At 39.5% G+C, this 27,841-nt stretch overlaps 1 protein-coding gene across 1 annotated transcript in view; it reads right to left on the bottom strand.

Moving 5' to 3' along the window:
• The window catches only part of epha8 (eph receptor A8), a 633,561-nt gene that overhangs the window by 450,704 nt on the left and 155,016 nt on the right, over positions 1–27,841 (bottom strand). The window contains exon 2 of the mRNA XM_051930368.1: positions 18,686–18,750. Coding sequence (XP_051786328.1) covers positions 18,686–18,750 — 65 coding nt within the window. The remainder of the gene's footprint in view (positions 1–18,685; positions 18,751–27,841) is intronic.

Below are 27,841 nucleotides of genomic sequence, written 5' to 3' on the forward strand. Positions count from 1 at the left end.
TTCCCATTTCTACTTTGAACCAAAACGTAAGTCTGTGACATCCACAGTCCCCTTGTTCTTCCCATAACTTGCCTAAAAGGAAAGGAACAGGTGCACCTGCCACCAAAATTTTATACTACACCTGTCTCTAAATTTCCCAGTCCTCTGCCGGCTTGCCCAGTTCCCCATTTTGCCAAAACCCACACCATAATGCACCACCACCTCAGTAATCTTCCAAAGACTGATAACACATCCATAGTATAAGTTCAATTCAAATCTTATTCTGTCTCAGCTAATAGAGTTCCCAGTTCTTGGTCATTTCCACTGTATTCCATAAATGCACATCATACAATCACTAACCCTCTTATTTTTCTGAAGTCTGTCATTTATCAGTTTATCATTTACCACACCTACCGAGTCATTCCCACCCTAATTGTATTCTACATTTGGTACCAGTCTGCCCAGTAGTATGCAAGTTTACCAAGCTTACCTCACCTGGGCACAAATTCACATTGTAAGATAGACAGACCCTCACATCTTGAAACATAACTTGCCCCCAACCTGTCTTGCACTATTGTACACCCACAAGTCCAACCTTTTTCTGCCTTTATGATCAAATTACTTATATTTCCATAAACATAAATTTTGCCCTCCTTTTCTTTAGGCCTGAAAATTTCTCAATTATTTTCTTCTTAAATTCAACGTGACATAAGATGTAGCCTCATACTATTAACTTGATCAATGTTTCCCAAACTTTTTTTTCTGTAATGACACACTTTTTGTAACCAAACTCATCCCAAGGCTCACCACTATTTTATTAACCACAAACACATATCTTATAGATGTGCTCAACTGTCTGAAGGGTCAGGACTATTGGAGAAGTCCATTTGAAAAGGAGCTCTGAGAGAGAGCGTTCAACAGACATGGCAGTTAGTGAGCACTTTGGTGGCATCTCCAATCTGCTTTGCCCCTTTGCCCGTCCCCCTCTGCCACAGAGGCAATACGTAGCCACACTTGGTGACCTGGCGCAGTCTGACTTTGCTTCCATTAGTTAGCTTCAAGGTCTCAGGATGTCTGTCTGCAGCTGGATACCTCTAGTCAGGAGAGGCTGAATTCATTCTTATATAAAGATTCAAAGCTGTAATTGTTGCCAAAGGGACTTTTACAAAGTACTGAATTAAGAGAAACTACTGTATATGAATGGCAGATTTTTTTTTATTTTTAATAAAGTTGCAAATCATTCTGAAAACATGCTTTTGTTTTGTCATTATGGGTTATTCAGTGTAGATTGTTGGACAAAAATGTCAAAATCTATTTAAATTTAAAAATATAGCACTATAAAGTGTGCAGAAAACAAGGGAGTGAATATCATTCTGAATCCACAGAATGAATCCAGACCTGGACATTCATTTGTCTGTCTAGTGCCTTACACCTCTATCTATCTATCTATCTATCTATCTATCTATCTATCTATCTATCTATCTATCTATCTATCTATCTATCTATCTATCTATCTATCTATCTATCTATCTATCTATCTATCTATCTATCTATACCTGGGACGCACTGGTAGGTAGTCCTCAATCTGGGTTTTGATGGGGGCATAGCAGCATCCCACTGATCCATCTCTCACCCATTGGAGCATGGATGGCGGAAAGTATCTACAATCGGTTTGCTGCATATGGGGTTATGCTGGACACTCAGCATTACTTGACAGCAGCGGTAATCAAAATACTACAATTCTGATTCAAAGTTGATTTAAAATGGCTATAAATCACAATGCTGTATATCAAACCTTGAAATTATAAGTATGTCATCATAAAGCGGATTTGAATAAATGTCCACCAACAAGAAACAGTAAAAGTTAGAAATGCTGTACCCGTCTTTTTCTTTCTACCATATTTTAAACAAGAAGGGGTTACATCACGTCCAGAACATATCAAGGGGTTGTGTTTGTTTAAGGAGGTTGATATGAAGGATACTTTTCCTTGAATATTTTCATGAAGATGCTATCAAATAGACATATGGTTTATGTTTAGAAATTAACATTTTCATGAGGACATTCTTTGAAGGTATTGTTGAGAGAAATGAATCAATTAGTAGATGTATTTGTTGCAAATATTTTAACCCTTAAACCACCACAACTGGCTATAGTTGGCTCCGAATGCAATTTGCCAGCATGCCAAAGCTGATCAGTCAGTGCCGTACATTCTCGTTGAGCAGCCAGCTCATGACCATTGCTGCCCCCTAGCGAATCAGCATCACTGTTGCTGGGATTCAGCCGCTGCACTAGACTAGCCTGCAAGCATCAGCGTTGGCCTCTGTGTTCTTGCGTGCAGCCAGTTCAAGTGCAGTTGGCTCTGTGATTTACTGAATGTCATCAATGGCATCAGTTGTACCTTATACATATAATAATAGATTGTTGCAGTAGTTTTTTATAGTTTTTACATTTCATTGGCAGTGTGTAAAATGATCAGTGTTGCAATAATTGTGATGCTCTTTGCATGAAAAAAATGTGTTCCATTAAAATTTCACTTTTTCTTGGTAAATTGTAACGTTTCCTTAAAAAGTGCAGCAAAAAAGTATTTGGCGTCCGGGGGTGCATTAACCCCCCAAGTATGTGACGGTTTAAGTGTTAATAAGAGAATGCAAATTGTACAAGATATTCATTTGGGTGTTATTGAGAAAAATTCATTTCAATCATCCTATCAAGGGCAAGCCTTTCTTCAAAAATGTATTTCCTGAAGGATGCTAAGCATGGAGATGCATTTTATCAAGGCTCTTAAGTATAGGGGTACATTTGCTTGGAGATGTTAAAGGGCAGATGGAACTCCTTGAAAATATTCATAAAGCAGTTATGGAGTGAAAGACGTCTCATGAAAGGTGTCAATGAAAGTGTTATCAGGAACGTGAATTTAGTTGAAATTGTTTGAAATAGGAGATTCATTTCCTTAAGGATGTTGCTAATGATGTTACCAAGTGGAATGCATTTGTTCTGGGATGTTTATTAGGATGTTAATGCAGATGATGCATTTCCTCAAAAATGTAACACGGGAGTGCTTTTGCTTAAAGATGTGCTTTCTTGAAGATGTTCATGAGGATGTTATCAAAGAGTGTGGCGGATACCCCTGTGATGGAAGGACCACAAGAGAGGGCATATTCAGGGCAATACCTCTCCCTGAACTCTAGAGGGCAACCCCCCTGCCTCACAGCGTGGCCACACGTTTGGAGCATAGAAGCTCAAACCTGCTCAGGCCCGTGGCCACCGCCAGGGGGCGCCTGGACAGTTGCTGCCGGAAGAAGGTTTTGGAGCACCTGGAGTAATTCTGTGTGCCCTATAAAAGGGGCCACCTCACTCCAATCAAAGAGCCAGTGTCAGGAGGAGGTGGATGAAGCTTGCTGGGTGAGGAGTGAAGGCGGTAGCCTAAGGAAGAGCAGAAGAAGGGACTGTGTTTAGTTTCTTATACTTTTGTAGTGTGCTCTGTAGTGGGGAGTGAAGAAAAGTGCTGCCCCACTTGGAAACAAATGTGTGTGCTGGACAGAACTTGTGTCATGTGTCTGTCTGTGGCGGATAGGGTAGCTGGTATACCCCCTGGTGGTCCACAAGAGATGAACTTTTCTCCAGAATTTTGGATGGAAGTTCCTGAAATAAATGCACTTCCTCAATTATATTAACATGTGGAATGTATTTTCTCCATGATTTAACCAAGAGACTGAAGGTTCTCAATGATATGAACTTGCATTTTTTGAGTAAACTTTACCAGAATCTTAAAACAGAGATTTGCTTCCTAGGAACGTTGATAAAGAGGATACATTTCCTTAGAGTTGTACTTTATGACACTAATTAGGACAATTGCTTCCTGATGAATTTTAGAAAGGGAGAGGCTTTTCCTTCAGCATGCTAAGAATGGAAGATGCTCACATGGATGCTATCAAGGAGATGTGTTTTCTCCAAAAAAAATTACAGGAGATGCATTTTTTGAGGAACGTCTTTCAGGATATTATTGATAGAAAGTCATTTCAACCAGAATGTTAAAGAGGATTTTATTAAGTAGCATGTATTTGTTGGAGATGACCATGAGAACCAAGACGATGCACTTCTTCAAGGATATCAGTGTGGGTGATGTACTTCATGAGGCAGCTCCTAAATGATGTTATTAAGAGAAATGTGTTACTTCAAATACATTAATATGCCGATGTATTTTCTTAAAAATTTAACAAGTCAGCCGTAAGCTCTGAACAATGTTAATAAAAGGAATGAATTTCTTAAATAATGGAATTGGCCAATTTTCCCAAGAATTAAAGAAGGTTCCATGGCAAGCAGCTAAGATGTTGACTTTAAACCACAAGGTTTCAAGTTCTATTCACCGTGTGCCTCCTCACTGAGTAACCCTGCCTAATTTCTTATCCTGCCAGTGCTCTAACTGCAAAGCATATCCGTAAACAGTTGTAATGTGTCCTCATCTAGAAAGTCCCTTAAGGTAAAGGTGTCAGCCACATCTACATATTAATAATTTCCTTAAGGATGTAAATAATGATACTAATAAGGCCATTGGACTTCCTTAAGCATTTTAATAAGAAGATGATTTTTCTTGAGGATGTTAAGAAAGAAGGAGGCATTTCATCAAAGTTGTCAGTAATTTTAATGAGGTGATGTGTGTTCCTGAAACAATACTCACAAAGAATATTGCTCAATAAAGCCTTGTTCACGTTTCTGTGTTTACATGTGTTCTTTTCTGTAGCTATGCAACACATGTAACTTGTACAATACTTCTAAAATCAGATCTACATCAACATGGAGGAGTGCAGTAGGTCTTTTTTGAAATGTGACATGGTCCATAGTTTTTAAATAAGATAACACAATGAATTGCACCCTTGTTCATATTAATGTTTTTTTTCTACACAGGAAAACTCACTACACTGAACATTGCTGCTGCCTCATCCGGCCCTTCAAATTGTTACCTAACAACCACCTTATCCTAGTTGAGGATATACACACTTCCAGGGATATTTTTTAAATAGAGGTCTTTATTTAAATAATACATCATAGACAGATGCAAATGGAATTAATGCATTAAAATGCTTCCAGAGAGGAGCTAAAACTCTTTCTTCCTATGTGAACAGCACAAATGTCACTGGAAGCGTACCCCCAATTTATTTTCTAAATTATTTTTGCAAAGTAAAAAACACCAAGTTTCATTACTGAACACTATTCTTGAGGGAGTTATCAAAAGGAATACATGTCTTCAAGAACATCGACTAAATTAGACCCTTATCTATCTATCTATCTATCTATCTATCTATCTATCTATCTATCTATCTATCTATCTATCTATCTATCTATCTATCTATCTATCTATCTATCTATCTATCTATCTATCTATCTACAGTACCTTCATTTTGTTGCAGACTTCTTCAAAAATTATTTAAATTAATTTTTTCCCTCTTCCAACAACACATAATACCATAGAATGATAAAGTCAGTCATCATCCAACCTGCTACATTCTAACACAGGGTCACAGGGGTTTGCTGGAGCCAATCCCAGCTATTTTGGGATTTTTTGCTAAGTTATTAAAAATAAAAAACTGAAATATTTTATTTACACTTGTAGTCAAACCTTTTTCTATCATGAGAGGTCAGGTTGGGGAGCATGTACCGGTGCAGCACATTGCCACACCCACTGCATGATGAAACAATGCAGGATCCTGGTTGACAACCCCCCAGACAGACACGTGGTCCAGTCCCCCCCCATTCAGAAATGACCATCCATCTGCTGTGACCATATGTTACATGGGACCCCCCTTGGCCTGGTCCAGCCGTTCTGGTCCTCAGCAATGAGGATGCTGCAAGTCGGATCACCTTTGGGGAATTGCGCCACATGGCTGTAATGCTGTAACTGATGCTCCCTCACAATGCAAGTAATTTGCCTCATTTAGGACTCCATGAGAAACTGCCCATTCGACACAAAGTTAAACCAGAGATGCCCAAGGATTCTCCGAAGAGACACAGTACTAAGTACCACAGGAGTCTCTAAAGACTTGGACCACCACACACTCCTTTCCAGCAACCTCATGAACCCCCCAATGCTCTCCCAATCTGTTTACTGACTTCATAAGAAGAGTCACTAGATACATGAATGTTGCTGCTGAGGAAGGTGAACCTGCTGATGGATGTGCCAAAGAGGTAATTAAAGGCCCGAATCTTGTTTTTTTTCCAGGACACTCACAAGCCCAGACACTCAGACTCCTCACTCCGTCTCTCGAAAGCACCGATCAGAGTTTCCATTGACTCTGTGAAGATCACAGCATTGTTGGTAAGGTCAATATCAATGATCTTTTTTGACAAATTAATGCCCCACAACCTACCCAACACCCAGTCCATGCAAGCACTGAACAGAGTTGGAGCAAGAACACACCTCTGATGAAGCACAGAATCAACTGGGAAAAATACAGAGGTTCTGCCGCTGCAACCCCCACCGCGCACACCACTCACAGTACCAGTGTACAGACCAACCATGACATCCAGCAACTTTGCTATGGCACTTGTTTGGAGTCCACTTGTGATCAATTCAATGCATTGGACATGATTAGGAAGGCACACATCTCTCTGTAGAGGGTCTTACAATTGACAGTGTGTATCAGAGCAAAGCCCGACCATGAGGTTAAATGAATTGCCTCTGTGAAGCACAGATCTCAGGAAGGCTACAACAAAATTTCTGCAGCATTGAAATTTCCAAAGAGTATAGTGGCCTCCATGATTCTTAAGTGGAATAATATTTGGAACAACTACGACTCTTCCCAGAGCTATATGTTTGACCAAACTGAGCAATCAGAGGACAAGAACCTTGAAAAGAGAGGTGACCATGAATGATCATTCTGGCTGAGCTCCAAAGAACCTGTGTGAAATGGGAAAAACTTCCAGAAGTAAAAACCTCCACCAGAACACTTTACTACTCTGGGATTTAAGGCAGAGTTGGCAGAAGACAAATGAAAGCCCACCTGGAGTATGCAAGAAGAAGGCACCTAAAGAACTTACAGACCTTTCAGATAATGAGAAATAAGATTCTCTGGTCTGATGAAACCAAGATTGAATTGTTTGGCTTCAGTTCTAATGGTCACATCTAGAGGAAGTTGGGTAAAACTCATCACCTGCACTGTGCCATTCCATAGGTGAAGTATAGTGGTGGCACCATCATACTCAGTGATTGTTTTTCAACTGAGGGGACTGGGAGACTAGAAGTGGTTGAAGGAAAGTTAAAAGTAACAAAATACAGGGATATTGTTTCAGAAAACCTGCTTCAGAGTGCTCTGGACCTCATACTCAACTTAAAGTTCACCTTACAATAGGACAATGACCTGAAGTACAAAGCAAAGAACAACACAAGAGAGTGGTTTAGGGATAACTCTGTGAATGTTCTTAAATGGACCAGCCAGAGCCAAGAGTTCAATGCAACTGAACATGTCTGGTGAGACCTCAAAATAACTGTCCAATGGTGGTCTCCATTCATTTCAGAAGATCTGCAGAAAAGAATGACAGAAAAGTCCAAATCCAGATGTGCAGTTTGCTGCGCCATACCTAAGAAAACTCCAGACTGTAATGGCTACCAAAGGGGGCTTCAGCTGCGTATGAGTAAAGGGTCTGAATACTTGCGTCAATGGGATATTCCTGTGATATTATATGATAATCTGATTTGTGTTTTCTATTTATTAAAATTAAGTTCTTTATTTGTATACATTCTTGTTTATCATGTTGCTAGAGGGTTGTGATGATTTGCATATTGGTGGGAGATAAAAGTAAGAATTCCACTATACTCTGTTCACAAGACACTACCATTACTCTTACTACTAGTGCTAAAGCATATTGTGCATTTCTTAAAGAGTATAAGGAAGGAGGATATAATTCTTCATGTACACAAGAGGAATGCTTTTCCTCAGTGATGTAGAGAAGCATTTTTTATTGAAGGAGATGCATTCTTTAAAGGATGGTATTGTGGACAAGGTAGATGTTCCATAAAGAATGTTAATACAAGTAATACATTTCTTTGACGATGTTACTATTAATATTAATATATAAAGTAATATTTTTGGGAAATATTTACAAGAGGTACACATTTTCTTCAAGATTTTAATAGGGTTTAATCAAGTAAGTTGTGTTAACTCATGGATTATTAATGAAGCTTGGGTGATACTGTTTTGAACACTCATTTCCCATCTATATAAGCCCCCTTCTCTCTGATATTCTAGTATTTGGTTATTACCTGTTGGGCCCGATGGTATTCTGAGAGTCAAACCAATCTGAGCGCTGTTGTTACACGAGAAGAGATGGAGTCTAATCAGATGACCTTTTCAAGTATGAAGAATGGCCGTCAACAGCACAAGAAGAGACAAACCATAGATGGGGTGTCGGTCTACCACAGGTCTTACCAGATCTTTTACTCGGTCAGTTTAAAGACTCCAATTCACCCTACATGTATGTTATCCTGAAGAAAACCCACACGGCCATGTCATTTTGAGTCCATCAAAGTTGTGCTGATGCCTCACTTGAAATGTTGACTTCACAACTGGAAATGAGAAGCAACAGGGTGTCTACCAGTATGGGACAGCATAAATTTTAGACTATTGAAGTCAAGTTAACCGCCCAGACTCAGTATTGCTGGAACCAGGCAATGAATGTGTCCTGGCTGCTTTAATAATAAAAAAAAAGTCAAATTAAAGTTATTCTCAATGCTTGTGTTATCTTCAAAAGCAAATTAAAAGAAAGCCAAAGAACAATGTCGAGTACTGCAGAGCTGTGCTAAATGAAAACGCTTTAGTAATTACGGAGTGTAATTAATGTCAGGCAGGGTATCTGGGCCGCTGCTCTCAGTGGCCATTTGATGGAGAGGCTTCTTTCAAGTGACTAGGTATCTGTGTGAAGTTTTAATTGCAAGTAATTAAACAGCCTGCTGAGGAGGGCACCGGGTGGCAGGGGCAGGGCAGGTTGGGCCAAGTTCTTGTCACCGTGTGGCTTAATCTTTCATTTGACGGGCCACAGGCTGCTTCTGGTGAATGCGCTTCAAAGCAAGTCATTAAGTTGTCGGCAATTAACTCCTTTTTGTGCCGGAGGCTCTGCACTCACGTCTGCGGTTTTAAATTGTAAGAAATGGAAAGCTGCTATTGCTAGCAGAATTGGTCCTGGTAGGCAGAGGGGTGTGTGGCTGTAAAGGTGGGCCAGGTGGGCACAGCACACACACCTTGGTTTGACTCTTGGTTGATGTGAAATGTGTATGTTCCCCCTATTTTCAAATGGGTTTCTCCCACTTTCCTCTCAGTTTCCTCCTACAGTGCAATGGATTTGCTGTGTAGCAGATGGTCAAGGCCCTTGCCCGGCCGGCACCCCTCTTCTTTATATGGTCCGGGGGAAAAAGCATGGACTGAACAGTACCTCCCCCGGGACACTAGATGGCAGCCCCCTGGGGTGGCAGTTGTGCCTCGGATTCCCGCAGGGCTCCATGGGAGTTGGAGTTCTATACAACCCTGTTGGGATCCAGGGGTGCTGCCAGGGGGTTCTGCAGTTGTTCCTGAGCCCGTGAGGAAATAGGTCGTCAAGCACCTGGAGCACTTCGGGGTGGGCTATAAAAGGAGCCAGCAGCCACCACTCCGGTTGCCAGAGTTGGGAGGTGGGAGATAAAGCTTGCCTGAGAGGAGTGGAGAAGAAAGGAAACAAAGAGAAAGTAAATAGTATTAAGTATTGTGCTTGAGACTGTTGTGGGCTCGTGGAGATGGGGAAGACGTTCCACATGAGCGAAGAAAAAATAAAAGCAGTTTGTGTTTTTATAAGTGTGCCTCCTGTATCTGTCTGTGTCGGGTTAAGCGCTGGTATAGCATGATTGTTACAGCTGTTAAGTTTTATTGGATGCCCTCCATAAGTCTGGTCTATTGTTTCTAAGAAAGGCTGTAGCTATTATTGGTTAGTCCAGTTCAAAAAATGAATGGAAGAATAGTGGAAAGAGCTTTGTGCTCTGCTTCCATACAACAGTAATGCACAAGAGCAAGTGGAAAGGCTCACATCTTCCATTGTACTTGTCATATATGTGAATGTTCAATAGACGTTATAAGGGCAGATTGTTAGGAGACATAGGGGCAAGAGTTTCAGTCTGCACCACGTCTCTTGTGTTTGCCCCTTTCCTTTATAGACAAGCAGACAATTATCTGGATGAGAAACATTCCGATTTGCGCCGTCTTCATTCTCCAGAATGCTTAAATCACTAAAAAGCCCACCCTGGTGTCTGTGATGGCCAGCAAATGGACTGCTAGCCCTGGTGCTAGACCAACATACTTTTTTTCCTCACAATTTATTGGCAATAAATTGTTCCTTCTCCTGCAACATGTACTCATTTCATGACTCTTTTGTGTTATTTTACAGAAGTGACTTTTCTAACATGTCATAGAAGGGCAAAACAAAAAAAGAAGCAGTTGTGAAACAAAACAAGAAGTCAAAGAAGGGAACTTAAGTGTCACAAATTGGAGGGTATAACATTAATAAAATTCATTTCTTATGGAAGAGATGATGCGCTTGTGCATCAATTAGTGCTGCTGCCACAGTAGTAGTGTCTCGGGTTCGAACTCTGCAGCTAGTCACTGTCCGTGTGGCTTTTGAAACTTATACGCCTGTGTCTGCATGTGCTGTCCTCTGGGAACATCCGTTTGTTTTACACTTCCCAAAGATCTGTATGTGCACATAAATATTTGTGTTAGGTTTAATTCACAATTTTAAAGCAAACTGTGTAAGGGTGTGAAAAAATGGACCCTTTGACAGAAAGGGGCTCATCATTGGTTCCTGCCTTGCACCTAATGCTTCTGATAAAGACTCTGACACCTTGTGACCCTAATTTGAGTTAAGTGGGTATAAGAATATCATCTTAACTTTATAGAGTGTAGCAGTAGAGGCGTTTATCAACCTCTTGAAACCTCAGGTACCACTCCAAACACCAGGTAAAAGTACAATTATTATTTATTAAATAATAATATTGTGTACAAAGCACCCTCCACTCCACACTATTCATACGATAAATCAACTCTTCACTAATCACAATACTCTCTCTCTCTCTCTCTCTCTCTCTCTCTCTCTCTCTCTCTCTCTCTCTCTCTCCTCCGCTCCCAGACACTTAGCCACCCTACCTCCCAGCTCAGTGTCTAGGCTTTCCCAGAGTCCTTTTATACCCCCTGACCCGGAGGTGTTCCTGCCCAACAGTCCACAAGTCCTTATTACTTCCGGGTCAGGGTAAAAGTCCTTTTCTTCAACCTGGAAGTAATTGTCAATTTGTACTGTATTAACAATAAAGAAAAATCACCAAAAGAAAAATAGCTATAAAAAATGGAACAATAGTAGTATAAAATCGTAACAAATATTGCTCCATGAAAGAAGAAACACACCTGAAATAAGCTCACCCTCTGGCGATTAATATTAGTTGAAACACAGCAGTTTATTGAAATGATCTAAATAACTAAGGGCTTGGGAAAGAAACTGCTTTATTATATAACAGAAATACCAAAGGTGACACTTACAGTCATATAAAAAAAGTTTGGGAACCCCTCTCAGCCTGTTTAATAATTTACTCTACTTTCAACAAAAATATCTTTCATTTCCTAGGAACATCTGAGTACTGGGGTGTTTTCCGAAAAACGATTTTTAGTGAAGCAGTATTTAGTTGTATGAAATTAAATCAAATGTGAAAAACTGGCTGTGCAGAAAATTTGGGTCCCCTTGTAATTTTGCTCATTTGAATGCATGTGACTGCTCAATACTGATTACTTACAACACCAAATTGGTTGAATTAGCTTGTTAAGCCGTGAACTTCGTAGACAGGTGTGTCCAATCATGAGATATTTAAGGTGGTCAATTGCAAGTTGTGCTTCCCTTTGACTCTTCTCTGAAGAGTGACAGCATGGGATCCTCAAAGCAACTCTCAAAAGATCTGAAAACAAAGATTGTTCAGTCTCATGATTTAGGGGAAGGCTACAAAAAGCTATCTCAGATGTTTAAACTGTCAGTTTCAACTGTAAGGAATGTAATCAGGAAATGGAAGGCCACAGGCACAATTGGTGTTAAACCCAGAAGGTCTGACAGGCCAAGAAAAATACAGGAGCGGCATATACGCAGGATTGTGAGAATAGTTACAGACAACCCATAGATCACCTCCAAAGACCTGAAAGAACATCTTGCTGCAGATGGTGTATCTGTACATCGTTCTACAATTCAGCACAATTTGCACAAAGAACATCTGTATGGCAGGGTGGTGAGAAAGAAGCCCTTTCTGCACTCACGCCACAAACAGAGTAGCTTGTTGTATGCAAATGCTCATTTAGACAAGTCAGATTCATTTTGGAACAAAGGGCTTTGGACTGATGAGACAAAAATGGAGTTATTTGGTCAGAACAAAAAGCGCTTTGCGTGGTGGAAGAAAAATACTGCATTCCAAGAAAAACACCTGCTACCTACTGTCAAATTTGGTGGAGGTTTCATCATGCTGTGGGGCTGTGTGGCTAGTTCAGGGACTGGGGCCCTTGTTAAAGTCGAGTGTCAGATGAATTCAACCCAATATCAACAAATTCTTCAGGATAATGTTCAAGCATCAGTCACAAAGTTGAAGTTACGCAGGGGTTGGATATTCTAACAAGACAATGACCCAAAACACAGTTCAAAATCTACAAAGGTATACATGCAGAGGAAGAAGTACAATGTTCTGGAATAGCCGTCACAGTCCCCTGAGTTGAATATCATTGAAAATCTATGGGATGATTTGAAGCAGGTTGTCCATGCTCGACAGCCATCAAATTGAACTGAACTGGAAAGATTTTGTATGGAATGAATGGTCAAAAATACCTCCATCCAGAATCCAGACACTCATCAAAGGCTATAGGAGGCACCTAGAGGCTGTCATATTTGCAAAAGGAGGCTCGACTAAGTACTGATGTAATATCTCTGTTGGGGTGCCCAAATGTATGCACCTGTCTAATTTTGTTATGATGCATATTGCATATTTTCTGTTAATCCAATAAACTTAATGTCACTGCTGAAATACTACTGTTTCCCTAAGGAATGTCATATATTAAAAGGAAGTTGCTACTTTGAAAGCTCAGCCAATGATAAACAAAAATCCAAAGAATTAAGAGAAGTTCCCAAACTTTTTCATATGACTGTATGTTAAAAATTTTAATATCAGTCTCAAAATACACAGAAGGGAAAGCAGCTCTCCAAGCCATAATACCAACTCTTTGTCAAACATTATACCGCTAAACGACCCTCACTCAACATGTCACAAGCTGGACTTCTGTTCCGTCATTGCTGTGGGACAATCGGCCTGTTTGTGCACCGCAGACACCATTAAATACGCCCCACAGCTCTGATCTTCTGCCGTACATAAATTGCACCTCTCTTTCTAACCCTTTGTTCTCTTTCAGTTAGGTTCAGTTAGGTGAACTGCACCTTCATGTGTGATTAATTAGTTCAAACACCTTTTAGCTGCAGGTTCTTTACAATAATAACATGCAGATAATGCAGCCATTAAGTAATTTATATTGTAACATAAATACTGAGGACATGTTAATTCAGTCTATGCGTAATGTGCAATGCTTCCATAATTTCTTTAATCTTCAATTCATTTCCAAAAAGGTGATTTTTTTTGTATGTATGTGTGTGTGTGTGTGTTTCTGCACAAGTGACTTAAGTGTGCATCTCACTTAGTGTTTTGATTAACTTATACTGGGGATCCGAGTGGCTATCAGATGAATGAAAAAAGAAAATAAACAAATTGACGCAACCACGTTCAAGGTAAAGTTGAAATAGTAAGCTAATTCATAATTGGAGTTGCACAGAATGTTTCTCTGTTTTAACATACATGTGTTTATGGATTTATCAATGCTGTTCAAAAGGAGATTTTAAAATTTCAAAACTTTGTAGAAAGCAATCTGTTGAGATGTCTCAACAAAAATTAAACTGAATTGAAAAGTGTGCCACATTTCAACAAAACTGGTTCACTGGGGGCTGAGTTGTTCCAAGTGGACAGACTAACAGACAGGCATGACTATCTCAATAGGTGCTTTGTGGAATATATACAAATGCACCTAAAAGTAGCATAATGCAAAGGCCCTGAGAAACCCTAACATTTGGCAATCTATAATTTTTTTAATAATAATGGAGTATTTTGTTTGTTTCTTTCACTTATTTATTGTTGCTATAAAATCACAATGTTATGTTTCTGATGTCATCATGACACCATTTTTTTTATATCTATATCATTTACCTTAACTCTAATTTGTGCATTGTTTCCATATTCGTTGTTAGTTACATGCTGGCAGCATTATTCATTGCTTCATCAAATTGCCAATATTTGAAAAGGTAGTACCGTATTTTAAACATTCATGTTTATGGATAACGACTCTAAAAAAACACATTTTAAATTGTGAATGTACTAAACCCAGGAGAGACAGTGGAATGTGAACTAGAGCATCAGTCAATCTGTTGTCAAGTTCAATACACTATGCAAAAATCAAAAGTCCTAATACAAAAAAGATATGTTTAACAACCAAAAATACAAATTTCAAATTAATAACTTTCATACTAATACTAAGTTTATCTAAATCTAGGATTATCAGGAAGTGCACACACCAACTTGTATGGAGTTGCCCCAGGAACATCACACATAATTGTGAATTTCTCCTTGGGATTAACTCTTTCAGGGCTGATGTTGACTTTTGTCGAAATTCAAGGGTAGAGGACAGTAATCGGATGTAAACTGCGATAAAACTCATCCTTACTTTTTAGTTCGACTCTCTTAGCTTAAAGGAAAGTTATGGAGCTTTGTTGATTTGACCTCGATTCACTGTGCATACATGAGTAGTGAAGAGCAAACATCCTCTGAAATGGCATCAGCATCTGGCGAGACTAAAGCAAATGTGCAGAGCAAAATACTCTATGGACATTTTACGCATTATCGCTGAATTGGACTCTGAGTTTGACTCAAGTGATCTGGAGATGGATATCGAAAACACAAATGAGGTACCAGCATCAGCCTATCGGTCCCCAGATGATCATGGTGCTGAACATGTTCGAGTAGCTGATATGCTTACAGCAGTGTTCGCCTAGAATGACCACAGATTTTGATGATAAGAAGTACAAACCATATTGCATCACACTGTGACTGCCACTGCTACTGTCGTTGCCCACCTGCTATGCGAAGACAGAGAGGTAGCCAGCCTGCTGTGTATTCCTGCTGGCCATCAAGCCGACCCTGTGCAGTCACTGCTGCCAGAGATGCCAAACAGGCACCAACAGCAGCCACGGCACATAGCAACAGACATTTTATATTGATTTATGTGTGAAACCAATGCATTGTGTGCTTTTCAGAAAACTGAGTTTTTTTGGAAAAAATATTCAGCCCTCAAAGAGTTAATAAAGTATCTATCTATCTATCTATCTATCTATCTATCTATCTATCTATCTATCTATCTATCTATCTATCTATCTATCTATCTATCTATCTATCTATCTATCTATCTATCTATCTATCTATCTATCTATCTATCTATCTATCGTAGCACAATCCCAGACCAGTGATATCGCTATAGCAAAAACCTACATCATGGCTTTAAAATGCAGAGCCTATCTTTAAACAAAATAGCATCATGGGAGAACACAAAAGTATTTCAACTCTTTAAAAGTGATGAGCGAACATTGCCGAGTTTGCTTCGCCATGAGTTCACCGAAATCACAGAAATGTTCGCAATATTCGCCTCCATGAGATCAAGGAAAAAATAACGCAGTTAGAGACACATAATCATATGTTTCCTCAATACAAAGCAGAAATGCCAAAATTGTAGTCAAAAAGTCAGAAAAAAGTAGGTCTTTTATAAGCAGAAGATTCAGAGTGGTGTGTTATGATTGAAACCGCTGGCTCATTCTATTTTTTTGAGGTTGCGCTGAAGGCTCTCCAAACTGTCTGTGCTGATGCTTGGCACTTTTTATTCAATCAAAAAGACAGAAATGTCTTGTAAATAGAAATAAATCTTTCATTATTTTTTATTATTTCATAGAGTCTCCTGCATTTGTGGTGGAGTGTTAGGCCCCTTCAAAGTTTGTTTTCACTCTTGCCACGCCATGTGGCTAATTATTATGCATGCATAGGGCATGTGACTCCTTTTCTTATATTCACATGGAACTTGAAGATGGACCTGCACGTTTGGCTACAAGCACAGATAACTCATCCCAAATAATCAGCATTATATACCCGGGGGGCGTGTTTCCTTAAGAGGCATTAGCTCTCTGGAAATGTGTTCTTTTATATTGCGGCATTTTAATTAACCTGAATTATAAATTATTATAAATTAAAAAGGTATTATCCCGGGCGGCACGGTGGCGCAGTGGGTAGCGCTGCTGCCTCGCAGTTGGGAGACCTGGGTTCGCTTCCCGGGTCCTCCCTGCGTGGAGTTTGCGTGTTCTCCCCGTGTCTGCGTGGGTTTCCTCCGGGCGCTCCGGTTTCCTCCCACAGTCCAAAGACATGCAGGTTAGGTGGATTGGTGTTTCTAAATTGGCCCTAGTGTGTGCTTGGTGTGTGGGTGTGTTTGTGTGTGTCCTGCGGTGGGTTGGCACCCTGCCCAGGATTGGTTCCCTGCCTTGTGCCCTGTGTTGGCTGGGATTGGCTCCAGCAGACCCCCGTGACCCTGTGTTCGGATTCAGCGGGTTGGAAAATGGATGGATGGATGGTATTATCCCACCCAGCATGCAAAATGACGGTTACAAGCTTACGCGACAAGTTAGGATAATTCTAGCTCTTTATTGACGGTTTTACGTGGCATTACAAACGGGAAGCTTATGACAGACATATCAAGCTTTGGGACTCTTGATCTGTGTAGTCCGTCATCCTTCGTTGCCACGCTGAAAGGATTTTAGCCGGACAGAAGACATAATCTTCTGCTCGGCCTCGGACGGAAGACATACTCTTCCGCCCAGAAGCTTCAAAGTGTTGGTCGTTGGTCCATCCTTTTATTTTGGTTGTTCCATGTGCAGGGTGTGTTTCTCTGGTTCCAAACAAGGGCAGGAAGGATTCCAGCCCCACCTTCAAAAAATACAGGAATAGCACAATGCCTATATACAGTTCTTATACTCCCAACAAGAAAATAAGATGGTGTACTGACAGAAGACAGAAATATACTAGTCTGTCTTTAGGCTGACTATTCAATTCTCCAGTTGTCTGCGGCTATCTAGTCCTGTGCTTGACTCGGCAATTCTAAATGAAGATGCTATGCCCTGTGTACCATATTTGGTCTGCCTGTATGAATGAGTCCATAACAGTGGGCACAGAGAACAGTGACATTAAACTTAATAAAAACATATAGTATAACAGGGCGACCCCTCAATGTTGGCTGTTACAGTACTGGAAGGATGTTGCACTGGCCTCACAAAGCATTATGGGACTCTGGTATAAAAAAATTCCTCCTAACTGGCTGAATTATTAGTAAATAATTCAACAAACAAGCAGAAATGCGAGCCCAGCAAATTCACTGCTAATAATGCTTTTGCGAAATTCGCTGATCAGCACTACTCATTAGCAAGGAAAAAATGACTACCGACATTAGATTGTTTGGATGTGTCCAAAACATTACAGGAAAACAGAATAAAAATAAAGAAAACTACCAATCATAGTAGTGAATAGACAGGGAAGCGCTATTAGTTAGATTGTGTGCTCTCTGCTTTCTTTGTTTTTCACTTTAACATTTTGCATTGTGATGGTCAGTCCTCTACTTTACCTTCTGTAATTTTCACCTCTAGCTTGTTCCCAGACTAAATTTCAGCTTGTTCTTGAATATTTTCTCTTCTCCTGGTATATTATCTTTATTTTAAATAAGAGCTTTATACTAGCATTGTCTTAAAAAGGAAAAGGAAATTAGAATCGAAGGGCTTGTTGTAAAAATTTACTTCATTTATATACCAGCTACGGTATGATTGCCTGCCTAAAGTAAGATAGCTTCTAAAGAGCAGAGAAAAAACAAATAAACCAGAAAAGCAGTCCACATAAAGGTATTAAAACACACCATGCAAAAGGACAAAATAAAAGCTGAGAATTTAAAAAACAATAAGAGTGCAAAAGAAAAATACTAAAAATCACAAAAGCTAAAATTGTATAATGATTCTGGCCTCTTTTTTTAAACATTAGAGAAGAAAAAATTCAGTCCAAACAGCACATCATACTTAATTCACCACATTTCTCCCTAAAGTCCCAGTATCTATTACACCCATGTGTTTTATGAAGGGGAGGAACATGGAAACCTTAACATCACATGCCCAGCAACATCACAGCACCTCATAAATCCATTATGAAAATTTCACAAGTTAAACAAAATCAAATGAAATTAACAAAAATGTACAAAAATCACACAATCAGGTTAAACTCTCAGGTAAGAAGGTGACGCAGTTAATTTACATCACAATTAGAAATCAAGTGTTAGGAAAGTGTGCTTTAAAAAAACCTGCCAAGCCTCATGAAACTCAGACACCAAATATAAGATAAATGGTTCCAAGAACTCATCTAACCAAGCTTTAAAGTATCTGTTGTTGACACCAGGCCAGTTTGTGGATCGATCTACTAAGGTGTTTCATTTGCATTGCTGCTCACGTTTGATCTGGTCTCCATCCATATTACCATGTACTGTATCAAAATGGACTTACCCCATGTGATGGGTACGTCAACCACCCCCAGTCACCCTGGATCGAGGTCGTGTCCAAAAGGTTCACTGTAGGAAGGAAAACAAGATTATGACTGTTACAGCACCATAGGACATTGTGTAAGTTACTTTTTTTTATTTACCAAGGACAATTAGTTAAGAAGTAGAGTTAGAAAACTGGAAAATGTCCCTGGAAAAGTCACATTTTGCATGTATATATGAACTTTGTGACTAATGATCATTCTTGCTAGTTTGTATCACTTCATCTCTCAGCAGTGTAGCACTCACTAGCTGCAGAAAGAAAGAAAGAAAGAAAGAAAGAAAGAAAGAAAGAAAGAAAGAAAGAAAGAAAGAAAGAAAGAAAGAAAGAAAGAAAGAAAGAAAGAAAGAAAGAAAGAAAGAAAGAAAGAAAGATTATGATTTTATATTCCAAATACACCCTGGTTTTTACAAGTCCATGAACTTATCATATCACGTTGTTTATATGACTTAACTTGCTCTTTTCTTGATTTATAAATGGTGAGCTTGGCCTGTCCAATGAGAACATTTCCAATCAGCCATTCATCTTGATTATTCTTATTTCTATTAACACCTGTGGAAAGACAGCCCCCGGACACAGGCAGACAGACACCAGGATGTCCAAAACACACACGTTTACTTTCAGTAAAGTCCACACAATGCCTTGTTACCAACAACTCTTTTCTTTCTTTCTTTCTTTCTTTCTTTCTTTCTTTCTTTCTTTCTTTCTTTCTTTCTTTCTTTCTTTCTTTCTTTCTTTCTTTCTTTCTTTCTTTCTTTCTTTGTCCTCCTCTCCCCTCCTCACAAGGTCCATCTCCTTCCTCCCAACTCCAGCTCGTCTACTGGATGGAGGAGGCCCCTTTTATAATAACCCGGATGGGCTCCAGGTGCTCCATCTGACGACACTTCCTGGTGTGGCAGAAGTGTCAGATGAGCACCCGGAAGCACTCCGGGTGCCCCTGGGATTTCTTCCGGCAGCACTTACTGGTGTGTCGGAAGTGCTGCCATCCAGTGTTCCATAACTATCCGGGTGCCCCCTGGTGGTGGCCACGTCCTCACATAGGGATAAGCTTAACAGCTCTGTTCCAGTGGCCCCCAAGCAGACCAAGGCGGCTGCCCTCTCGTGGCCCAGGGAAGGTACCATCCATCTCGTAGACCATCCAGGCGTCCCAGCTGGGTAGGGTCCCCAGCCGCCTGGCACACACCATAAATAGATATACAATCATTAAAAGCCAAGTTAAGAATGTTAAAAACAGTGTTAAGGACATTTAAAAGAGTCAGAAGTCTAGAACAGAAAAAGTAAACAATGGAATAAGCTCTCTCTTTCTCTCTCTCTCCACAGAAAGGACATTGGTCTGTGACTGAAGGATCAATCAGTGAGAGATAGGAATTAACAGCAATTATGCCATGCAACACATGCCATTGCAAATCACCAGGGGCCTCATGTATAAATGGTGCGTACGCACAAAAATGTTGCGTACTCCTGTTTCCACACTCAAATTGTGATGTATAAAACCTAAACTTGGTGTAAAGCCACACACATTTTCATGGTAGCTAAATGCTTGGAGTACGCAAGTTCTCAGCTCGGTTTAGCAAACTGGTGACACTCAGAGTAATAGCAGTGCTTCTTAAATTAATTTAATGCATCTGATTGTAATTAACCTGTAACAATATAACGGTCCACAGAATGGTCAAACTATTCTAAATACCATAGCTGCTATAGCATTGTTATTCTCACTGCACCTTCTTCTACTTCTTTCAGCTGCACCCGTTAGGGGTTGCCACAGCAGATCATCTTTTTCCATATTACTCTCACTGCACCACTCGGAGTATTTATATCACTGTAAATGAGTGGGGAATCACAGCTCTACAGCAGCTGATCAGAAAGAGAATTATCAGTATACAGCATCAAGCACACGCTGCCTCAGCCATGCTGTCTATTGAACTGCTCTCATACGGCAAATGCTTCAGAGCCTTTCCTTGCAGTTCAGAAACAGTTTCATCCCAAGAATTATAAATGCACTCAATCAGTCCATCAAGTGCTCCTTGTAGAACTGTTTGTACTTATAAGTACAATTACCTCACTGTAAACTTGCGATAGTTATAATATTGCACAACCTGAGCCACTTTATAAAGTGCGTATTTACATATGATAACAATATCATTTTTAAGATGAAATGCAGCAAAATATGTTTATTATATTAAACAGATAAAACTTTAACTTCATTTAAATAATCTATATTATTAATAATTAAACATGTGAGGACACGGATTGTTCCTGCCTCGCGCTGTATTCTTGCTGGGACTGGCACGACACTGGAAGGATAGATGGTTAGAATAATTAAACATGTGCTACGAAGATATTTCGATGTTCCTTAAAAATTTTGAAGAATCAGCGTTCTCAGCTTACAGATGGCTTAATGTCTACTACAGAGCTAATTGTGTGGCGATTGGGTATTTGGGGAAAGAAAAGGAAGGACAATAATTGGGGGTTAGTACATTTGAAAGAGACAGTACTACATAAATTATTTCACTGAAGGTCACACACGGCGCAGCAAGCATCTTGCGTGAGGCAGGAACAATCACTGCGCCACCGTGTTCTCATGTTTAATAACATGCTTTAACTCCTGTCATCATGAAAATATCAAGTATACATCTCAGTATTTTAATTATTCAGAGAGCTGAAATATCATGAATGTAATGGATTCTGTGTTCTGTCAGAGGAAGAGAAAACCGATTTAAGAAGCATGTAGTGATTCACACACATAGAGCACATAGAAGATCATTTACAAAACAAAGCATTTAATATGCTACTTTAGTTACGATGGTATTTGAGAAACAAGTAAATTAAGCGATTTTAAGATGAAGTTTATGATGTTCTACTTTAATGACAAAATAAACTATGTGATTAAAGTGGAAATTTCAAGATTAAAGTTGACATTTCGTGCTTTTTTCCCACTGTTTGTCTATTTTTTTTTCTCTGTACCCTAGTAAGCTTTCATATGACACTCAGATGGTGGGCTACGACTCGCCTTTTCACAGCAACTTTGATATCTGGCAACTTCTTTTTTATTTCAGGCACTGTGCGACTTTGTGAATATGAGCTTTTGAGTTTCTCTGACACTCTATGTCACTCGATCAACTTCCTTTTGTTGTTTATACCACTGTTTAAACCAACAAATAGTACATTTTTCCTTGCCTCCACTTGGCATTCGCTGAAGTTCTTTTATTTCCCCCCGTGCTTTTGCCATTGCATTTTCACAGAACACTGAGCTTAAGGGCTATTTATATTGATTTGCATATTCAAAGAGGCGTAATTCTGGGAGGAGACGGGGCGGGATAGCAGGTACGTGCACATGCGTTACTTTTCACGCTTACCAGGATTTATGGAGCAGAAGAACGTGGAAGTTGGTGAACGCACAAATTTATGCATCTGGATTTTTTTGTGCGTACGCACATTTCTGCTTTTGTCCTTACGCCATATTTTAGTGTGAATTCTACACACAGCGTTATGCATGAGGCCCTAGTTCTTTTGTTCAATGGTGGTCTATAAAAGTTCTGCCAAACTGGCTCTGGTATCTCTACCCACCAAGTCTACTCCTCCAGGGTGACTCTGGTGTTGCCCTCAGCACAACATAGTCTGTACAGCTCTTTCCCCACAGCACTGTCTAATGAAGTTGTTCTATACTGTAGATGGTATGAATACATGACTTCAGTATCCTAAGGTTCTAAACCACAGTCATGTTAGGAAAGCCTTCATTGGACTCGGGCAAATCTCTGCTAGTGGGGAAATTCCCGATAAAAGATTTTACTTTAAGCTGAGGGGCTGGCATGGATCTTTTGCAGCAGATGGTTAGCCTGCTTCAGTGAGTGCAGCTTCAACACCTCCACCAACTTCTTAATTCCATACCAAGAAAGAAAGAAAGAAAGAAAGAAAGAAAGAGAAAGAAAGAAAGAAAGAAAGAAAGAAAGAAAGAAAGAAAGAAAGAAAGAAAGAAAGAAAGAAAGAAAGAAAGAAAGAAAGAAAGAAAAAGAAAGAAAGAAGAAAGAAAGAAAGAAAGAAAGAAAGATTTTCTGTGGTGAGCTGGTGTGTTTTAGACTCTCCATTACCCTTCTCCTCCATCACAAATGCAGCCTCTAATCTAATTATAAAGCTAAGGCTTGGAGAATAAAACCTCAGCCAGAATCAAGAACTCAATATTTGATTTAATTTAGTGATCATCAGGGGGTGGGAGGATTATGTTTAGGCTTTCCACTTGGGAAATAAATGTCTGAAGGAGGTGTGGGGGTATTAAACACTGGAGTGCATCCTGAGGTCCAAAAGTATGAGCCACTGACCGTGGCCTGAGCGCAGTGGCTGGGAGCTTCAATGGTTATTATTATCATCATTTTTTATTTTAAAATTGCACCCCATAGATTTAAATGGATGACAGCAGACACTCCTCTCACTATATCATACATATTATGTGATGGTGTTGAGACATGTTTAATAAAAAATAAAATGTGTCAAAACGATGAGGATTAGCCATTATAACACAAGGCACTAGTTTTACAGCATTAAAAGATAAAAGTGATAAAAAATAAAGAAGGAAAACAGTGCTCATGTTTCTCCCACAATATCAGAGTCTCTGCTACAAGATGGCCAGTCAGGCTAACGTCACACTGCTAGAAGCCTTAGTGCTCTGCCAGCACAGGCTGAGCCGATTAGCCTAATCCAGTAGGGGAATTGAGCATAAGAAAGAAATAATCTTTTCCTCTTGGTCTTCTCGTTTTACCAGAGACAGGTTTATTAGACTGAACTTGAGTGTCCACTTTACTCCATTGACTTGTGGGGCAGCTTCAGCCACATATAAGCAGGACATACACTTCTAAATATAACAGACACAAATTAAGGGTAATGATAAATTGTTTGGTTCTAATGCTTACGTAGCAATAAAAATATTCTACATTATCCATAATTAACCATTTTCTATAATTGAAATTATATTAAGATGTATTATTATTATCATTATTATGCATTTATCCATTTTCCCAACTCGCTTTAACACAGGGAGCCACAGCCCTGCCCTGCAACACTGAGGACAAGGCAAAAATCAGTGTTGGCATATACAGTATGTCAGTTAATTCAAGCCAATATGGCAACATGAAGATTTTGCTTTCATATTTTACATATTCATATTAAGACAAATATCTTTATAAAGCATACATTAAGAAAACATTTACAAATCAAAATTTATTTCTTCTAACCGTCCTTCTTCTCAGATAATGGGTAAGAGCTTGCTATGCCTGTTCTACTTAGAGAATACCAGGTCTGAACTAGAATAAACTATGAACTAGGGGTCTCTACATCCATATTAATCACATTTTGTGAGTCTGCAAGGACAAAAAAAAACAAGCCATGAGTCATATGCTGCATTGGCAGAAGGCTCAAGGACGTAAGTCATGCATAGCCAGGATTAGTTAAAGTCCACAAGGCCTGAACACTGCGATGTCCCAATTTATGCACAATGTTGGCATAATTTCAGAGTTATAGTGAAGCCCAGGGTCTCCCTCTCCATCAATTTCATCCAGAGACCACATGGTTCAGGAGACCAATCAGCTTACTATTAACTTGCCTCCTGGCCATTTAGGCACATTTGATCCCTAGACTCCTAGCAAGAAGAACTGCTGTCCATCCAGGTTGATTTTTCACTCTCATTTAGCTTTGCTTCTGCTTTAGGCACATTAGGAACTTTAAGTTAGAGAACGTTAATCTGCAGTGCGTGTATCAAAGTTAATCCTTTTCTGCTGCTTGCTTTGGGTGGGGCTCTATTTTGTCACTTGTAGTCATAGATATAAGAGAAGGGGGTAGTGTTTAGCCCAAGTGGCAGTCAACTTCGATGGTGTGCATAAGTGGAGCTGCAAATTCAAGCTTTATCTTTATGACAGATATGTTTGTTGGAAAATATGAGGGCTACAGCAGGGACTTGGTGCACTCTCTTCTGGACTGCACAATAAAGAGTCTGAAAGTGAGACTCTTCCACCATAAGACATTTAGGGTTTCCAATCAACCTGACTTGCATGTATATATTTAATTTACAAATGATTTTTCCTGTTGCTGTTATTATTATTTACACACTTAATGGTTTTGACACTACTCCTAGCATCAAACCAGTTTTGGTACAAGAAACAAAGGAAAATGTTCCAATGTTCAGTGGAATGACTGAAGTGTGTGAAGCATCTGTAAATTCTTCTGATGTTTGGCTGTGTGAGGAATTTGGAGACTTGGGTGTGCATAGCACACTGAAACACATACTTTATTATTGGGTATTATGAGCATTAAAGAAATCAAATTAGAGGGAGATCCATAACTTCTCATAGATAGATAGATAGATAGATAGATAGATAGATAGATAGATAGATAGATAGATAGATAGATAGATAGATAGATAGATAGATAGATAGATAGATAGATAGATAGATAGATAGATAGATAGATAGATAGATAGATAGATAGATAGATAGATAGATAGATAGATAGATAGAATGAACTATATAAAATGTTTTCACATTTGTCTTATGCTTGTGTGTACTAATACTTTATTGATAGATACTTTATTAATCCCCAAGGTGAAATTCACATACTCTAGCAGCAGCATACTGATAAAAACAATATTAAATTAAAGAGTGATAAAAATACAGGTATAATAGACAGTAACTTTGTATAATGTTAACGGTCGCTCTGCCACAGATGTCAAACTGTCCAGCTCCGTGCCTGCACTAGAGCCTGCCTTCCTCACCAGTTTGTCCAGGCGTGAGGCGTCCCTCTTCTTTATGCTGCCTCCCCAACACACCACCACATAGAAGAGGGCGCTCGCCACAACCGTCTGATAAAATATAATAAAAGATGTTCTATTATATTATATATTATATTTTATTATATCTCCTCTCACATTTTCAAAGTCTGTTTCGAACAAATCCACAGCTTTGAGGTAGATGCCTGGCTTTGATCTTGACCTGCACTTCTCGCTATCACATTCTGCCACTGATCTTGACTTGTCACTCACAAGGATGTTGATTGCACACCTAACTGTTGGTATCTGTAATAATATAGAAAGTTCTACTTGTTATGTATTTTCTAAAGGGACAATGGCAGGTATGAAGTTGTAAAGTACACTTTGGTAGTGGACACATCACTATCCATATCCAGAAAGTGTATTAAAAGGCTTACAGGCAATTAGGTAATTTAACATTCTGCATGGAGTATAAGCAAAGGTTGTTCCCTCACTGTGTCACTCATGCACGTCAGAGGGTCAACTTCCAGGCTCATCAGAGATAAGGAATACCACCCCAGGACACCAGGGGTGCGAATACTAACTATATTGTCTCCTGGATCACCCACAGCTCCAAGAAGATGCACTTTGAGGGTAATTGACTCCGCCCCTCCAGCTCAACAAGCTATAAAAGCAGGGCACATCATTTGGGAAATGAGTCCCTACCAGAAGGAATTCTGACCCTGAAGCTTGCCCACTCTTTAGAGCTACTTACCCACAGCCAATGATTAAATTTTATTTTTTGTTCCTTATTGCACATTGTGCCCTTGTTATTTCACTCCACTTTATTACTGTGTGTCAATCTTTCATCTGGACTCTTGTATTACTTAAGTACGGTGACAGCCATAAAGCACATCAAGCTCACCTGGAATATTCTGTGCATTTCTGGTCTCCGAATTACAAAAGGACTATGGTGCATGAACTATGAGGAAAGGGTGAAGGACTTTAACCTTTTTTTAGTTTAAGTAAGTGGAAATTAAGAGGTGAATAAGTGACAAGACTAAATTGTTTAAAATTATGATGGGAACCAGTAAAGTGGACACACAGCTATTAATTTAAAACCTGGGTTCTTCACCAAGAACATGGAGACATAAATGGAAACTGAATAATGGTGAATTTTTCACACCTTTTACAAAGTATTTCTTCACACAGAGAAAAAAACAAACATAAAATAAATACCCCAACAGTATAGTGGATAGAAGTGACTTTGGAGACATTCAAGTTTTAATTTATAGATTTCTTTTGAAAGAATTATGTGAAAAGAGATTAAAGTTGTTATGGTTCAGCCAGGGTTATTCACCTGACTTTAGCTTATTTCTGACATATTTAATATTTGTGTTGTTATTTATTAAGACCCCATTTCTCCTTATTTTTGTATTTTGTTTCCCTTATTCTAAAATTGTGTTTTTCTTGAATTATGTTTACATTATTTAATTTGTAAGTATTGTGCTTCTGTGTATTTTGTCTTGTTCTCTCATTCGGCTTGTATTTTGTTGCTGGAACCCAAGGAGGTGGGGTCATCCTGATGTCACTGTTGAAGAACCTCCCACATTTTATAGGCTGAAGATGAGAGCAGGTCCTTCACAAGTTTAGATGGTGTAATAAAGAGTTTTTCGTGTAAGTATTGCTTGTCATTTGGATTTGATGGTTTTTCCAATTATTTCTGCTATCTCTTTGGATTTTTGCTAATAGATTGTGTATTGTGACATGTTGGACTGCCTTGTTGGCATGTCATTGTTGTCATCGTGTATATTCCTCCTCGGGCGGACGTGGAGCTAGCGAGTGACATCATCCATTCTGCTGTTGCTAAGTTACAAACGCAGCACCCCGAGGCACTTGTGCTAATCGCTGGAGACTTTAACCATGTGACGCTGGACAAAACATTACCTGCATTCTCCCAGTATGTGGACTGCAACACCCGGGGAAATAAGGCTATTGATTTACTGTATGCAAACGTTAAAGACGCATACAGTGCCACCCCGCTGCCTGCGCTTGGGAAAGGAGATCATAACCTGGTTCTGCTTCAGCCTCACTACAAACCAAAAGTGAGAGTCCTACCTGTAACCAAACGATCATTCAGGAAGTGGACCCCGGAGGCTGAGAATGCTCTGAGACAATGTTTTGGAACTACAGACTGGGATATCCTGCAGGGATCACATAGTGAGAACATTGAGGAGGTTGTTGACTGCACTACTGACTACATCAACTTCTGTATGGACACTTTAGTTCCAGTAAGAACTGTATGCTGCTATGCTAACAACAAGCCATGGATTACAAGTGACATCAAGGGCCTTTTGAACCAGAAGAAAAGGGCCTTTAAAGACGGTGAT

This window comes from Erpetoichthys calabaricus, chromosome 8 (genome assembly GCF_900747795.2).
Source record: "Erpetoichthys calabaricus chromosome 8, fErpCal1.3, whole genome shotgun sequence".
Lineage (NCBI taxonomy): Eukaryota > Metazoa > Chordata > Cladistia > Polypteriformes > Polypteridae > Erpetoichthys > Erpetoichthys calabaricus.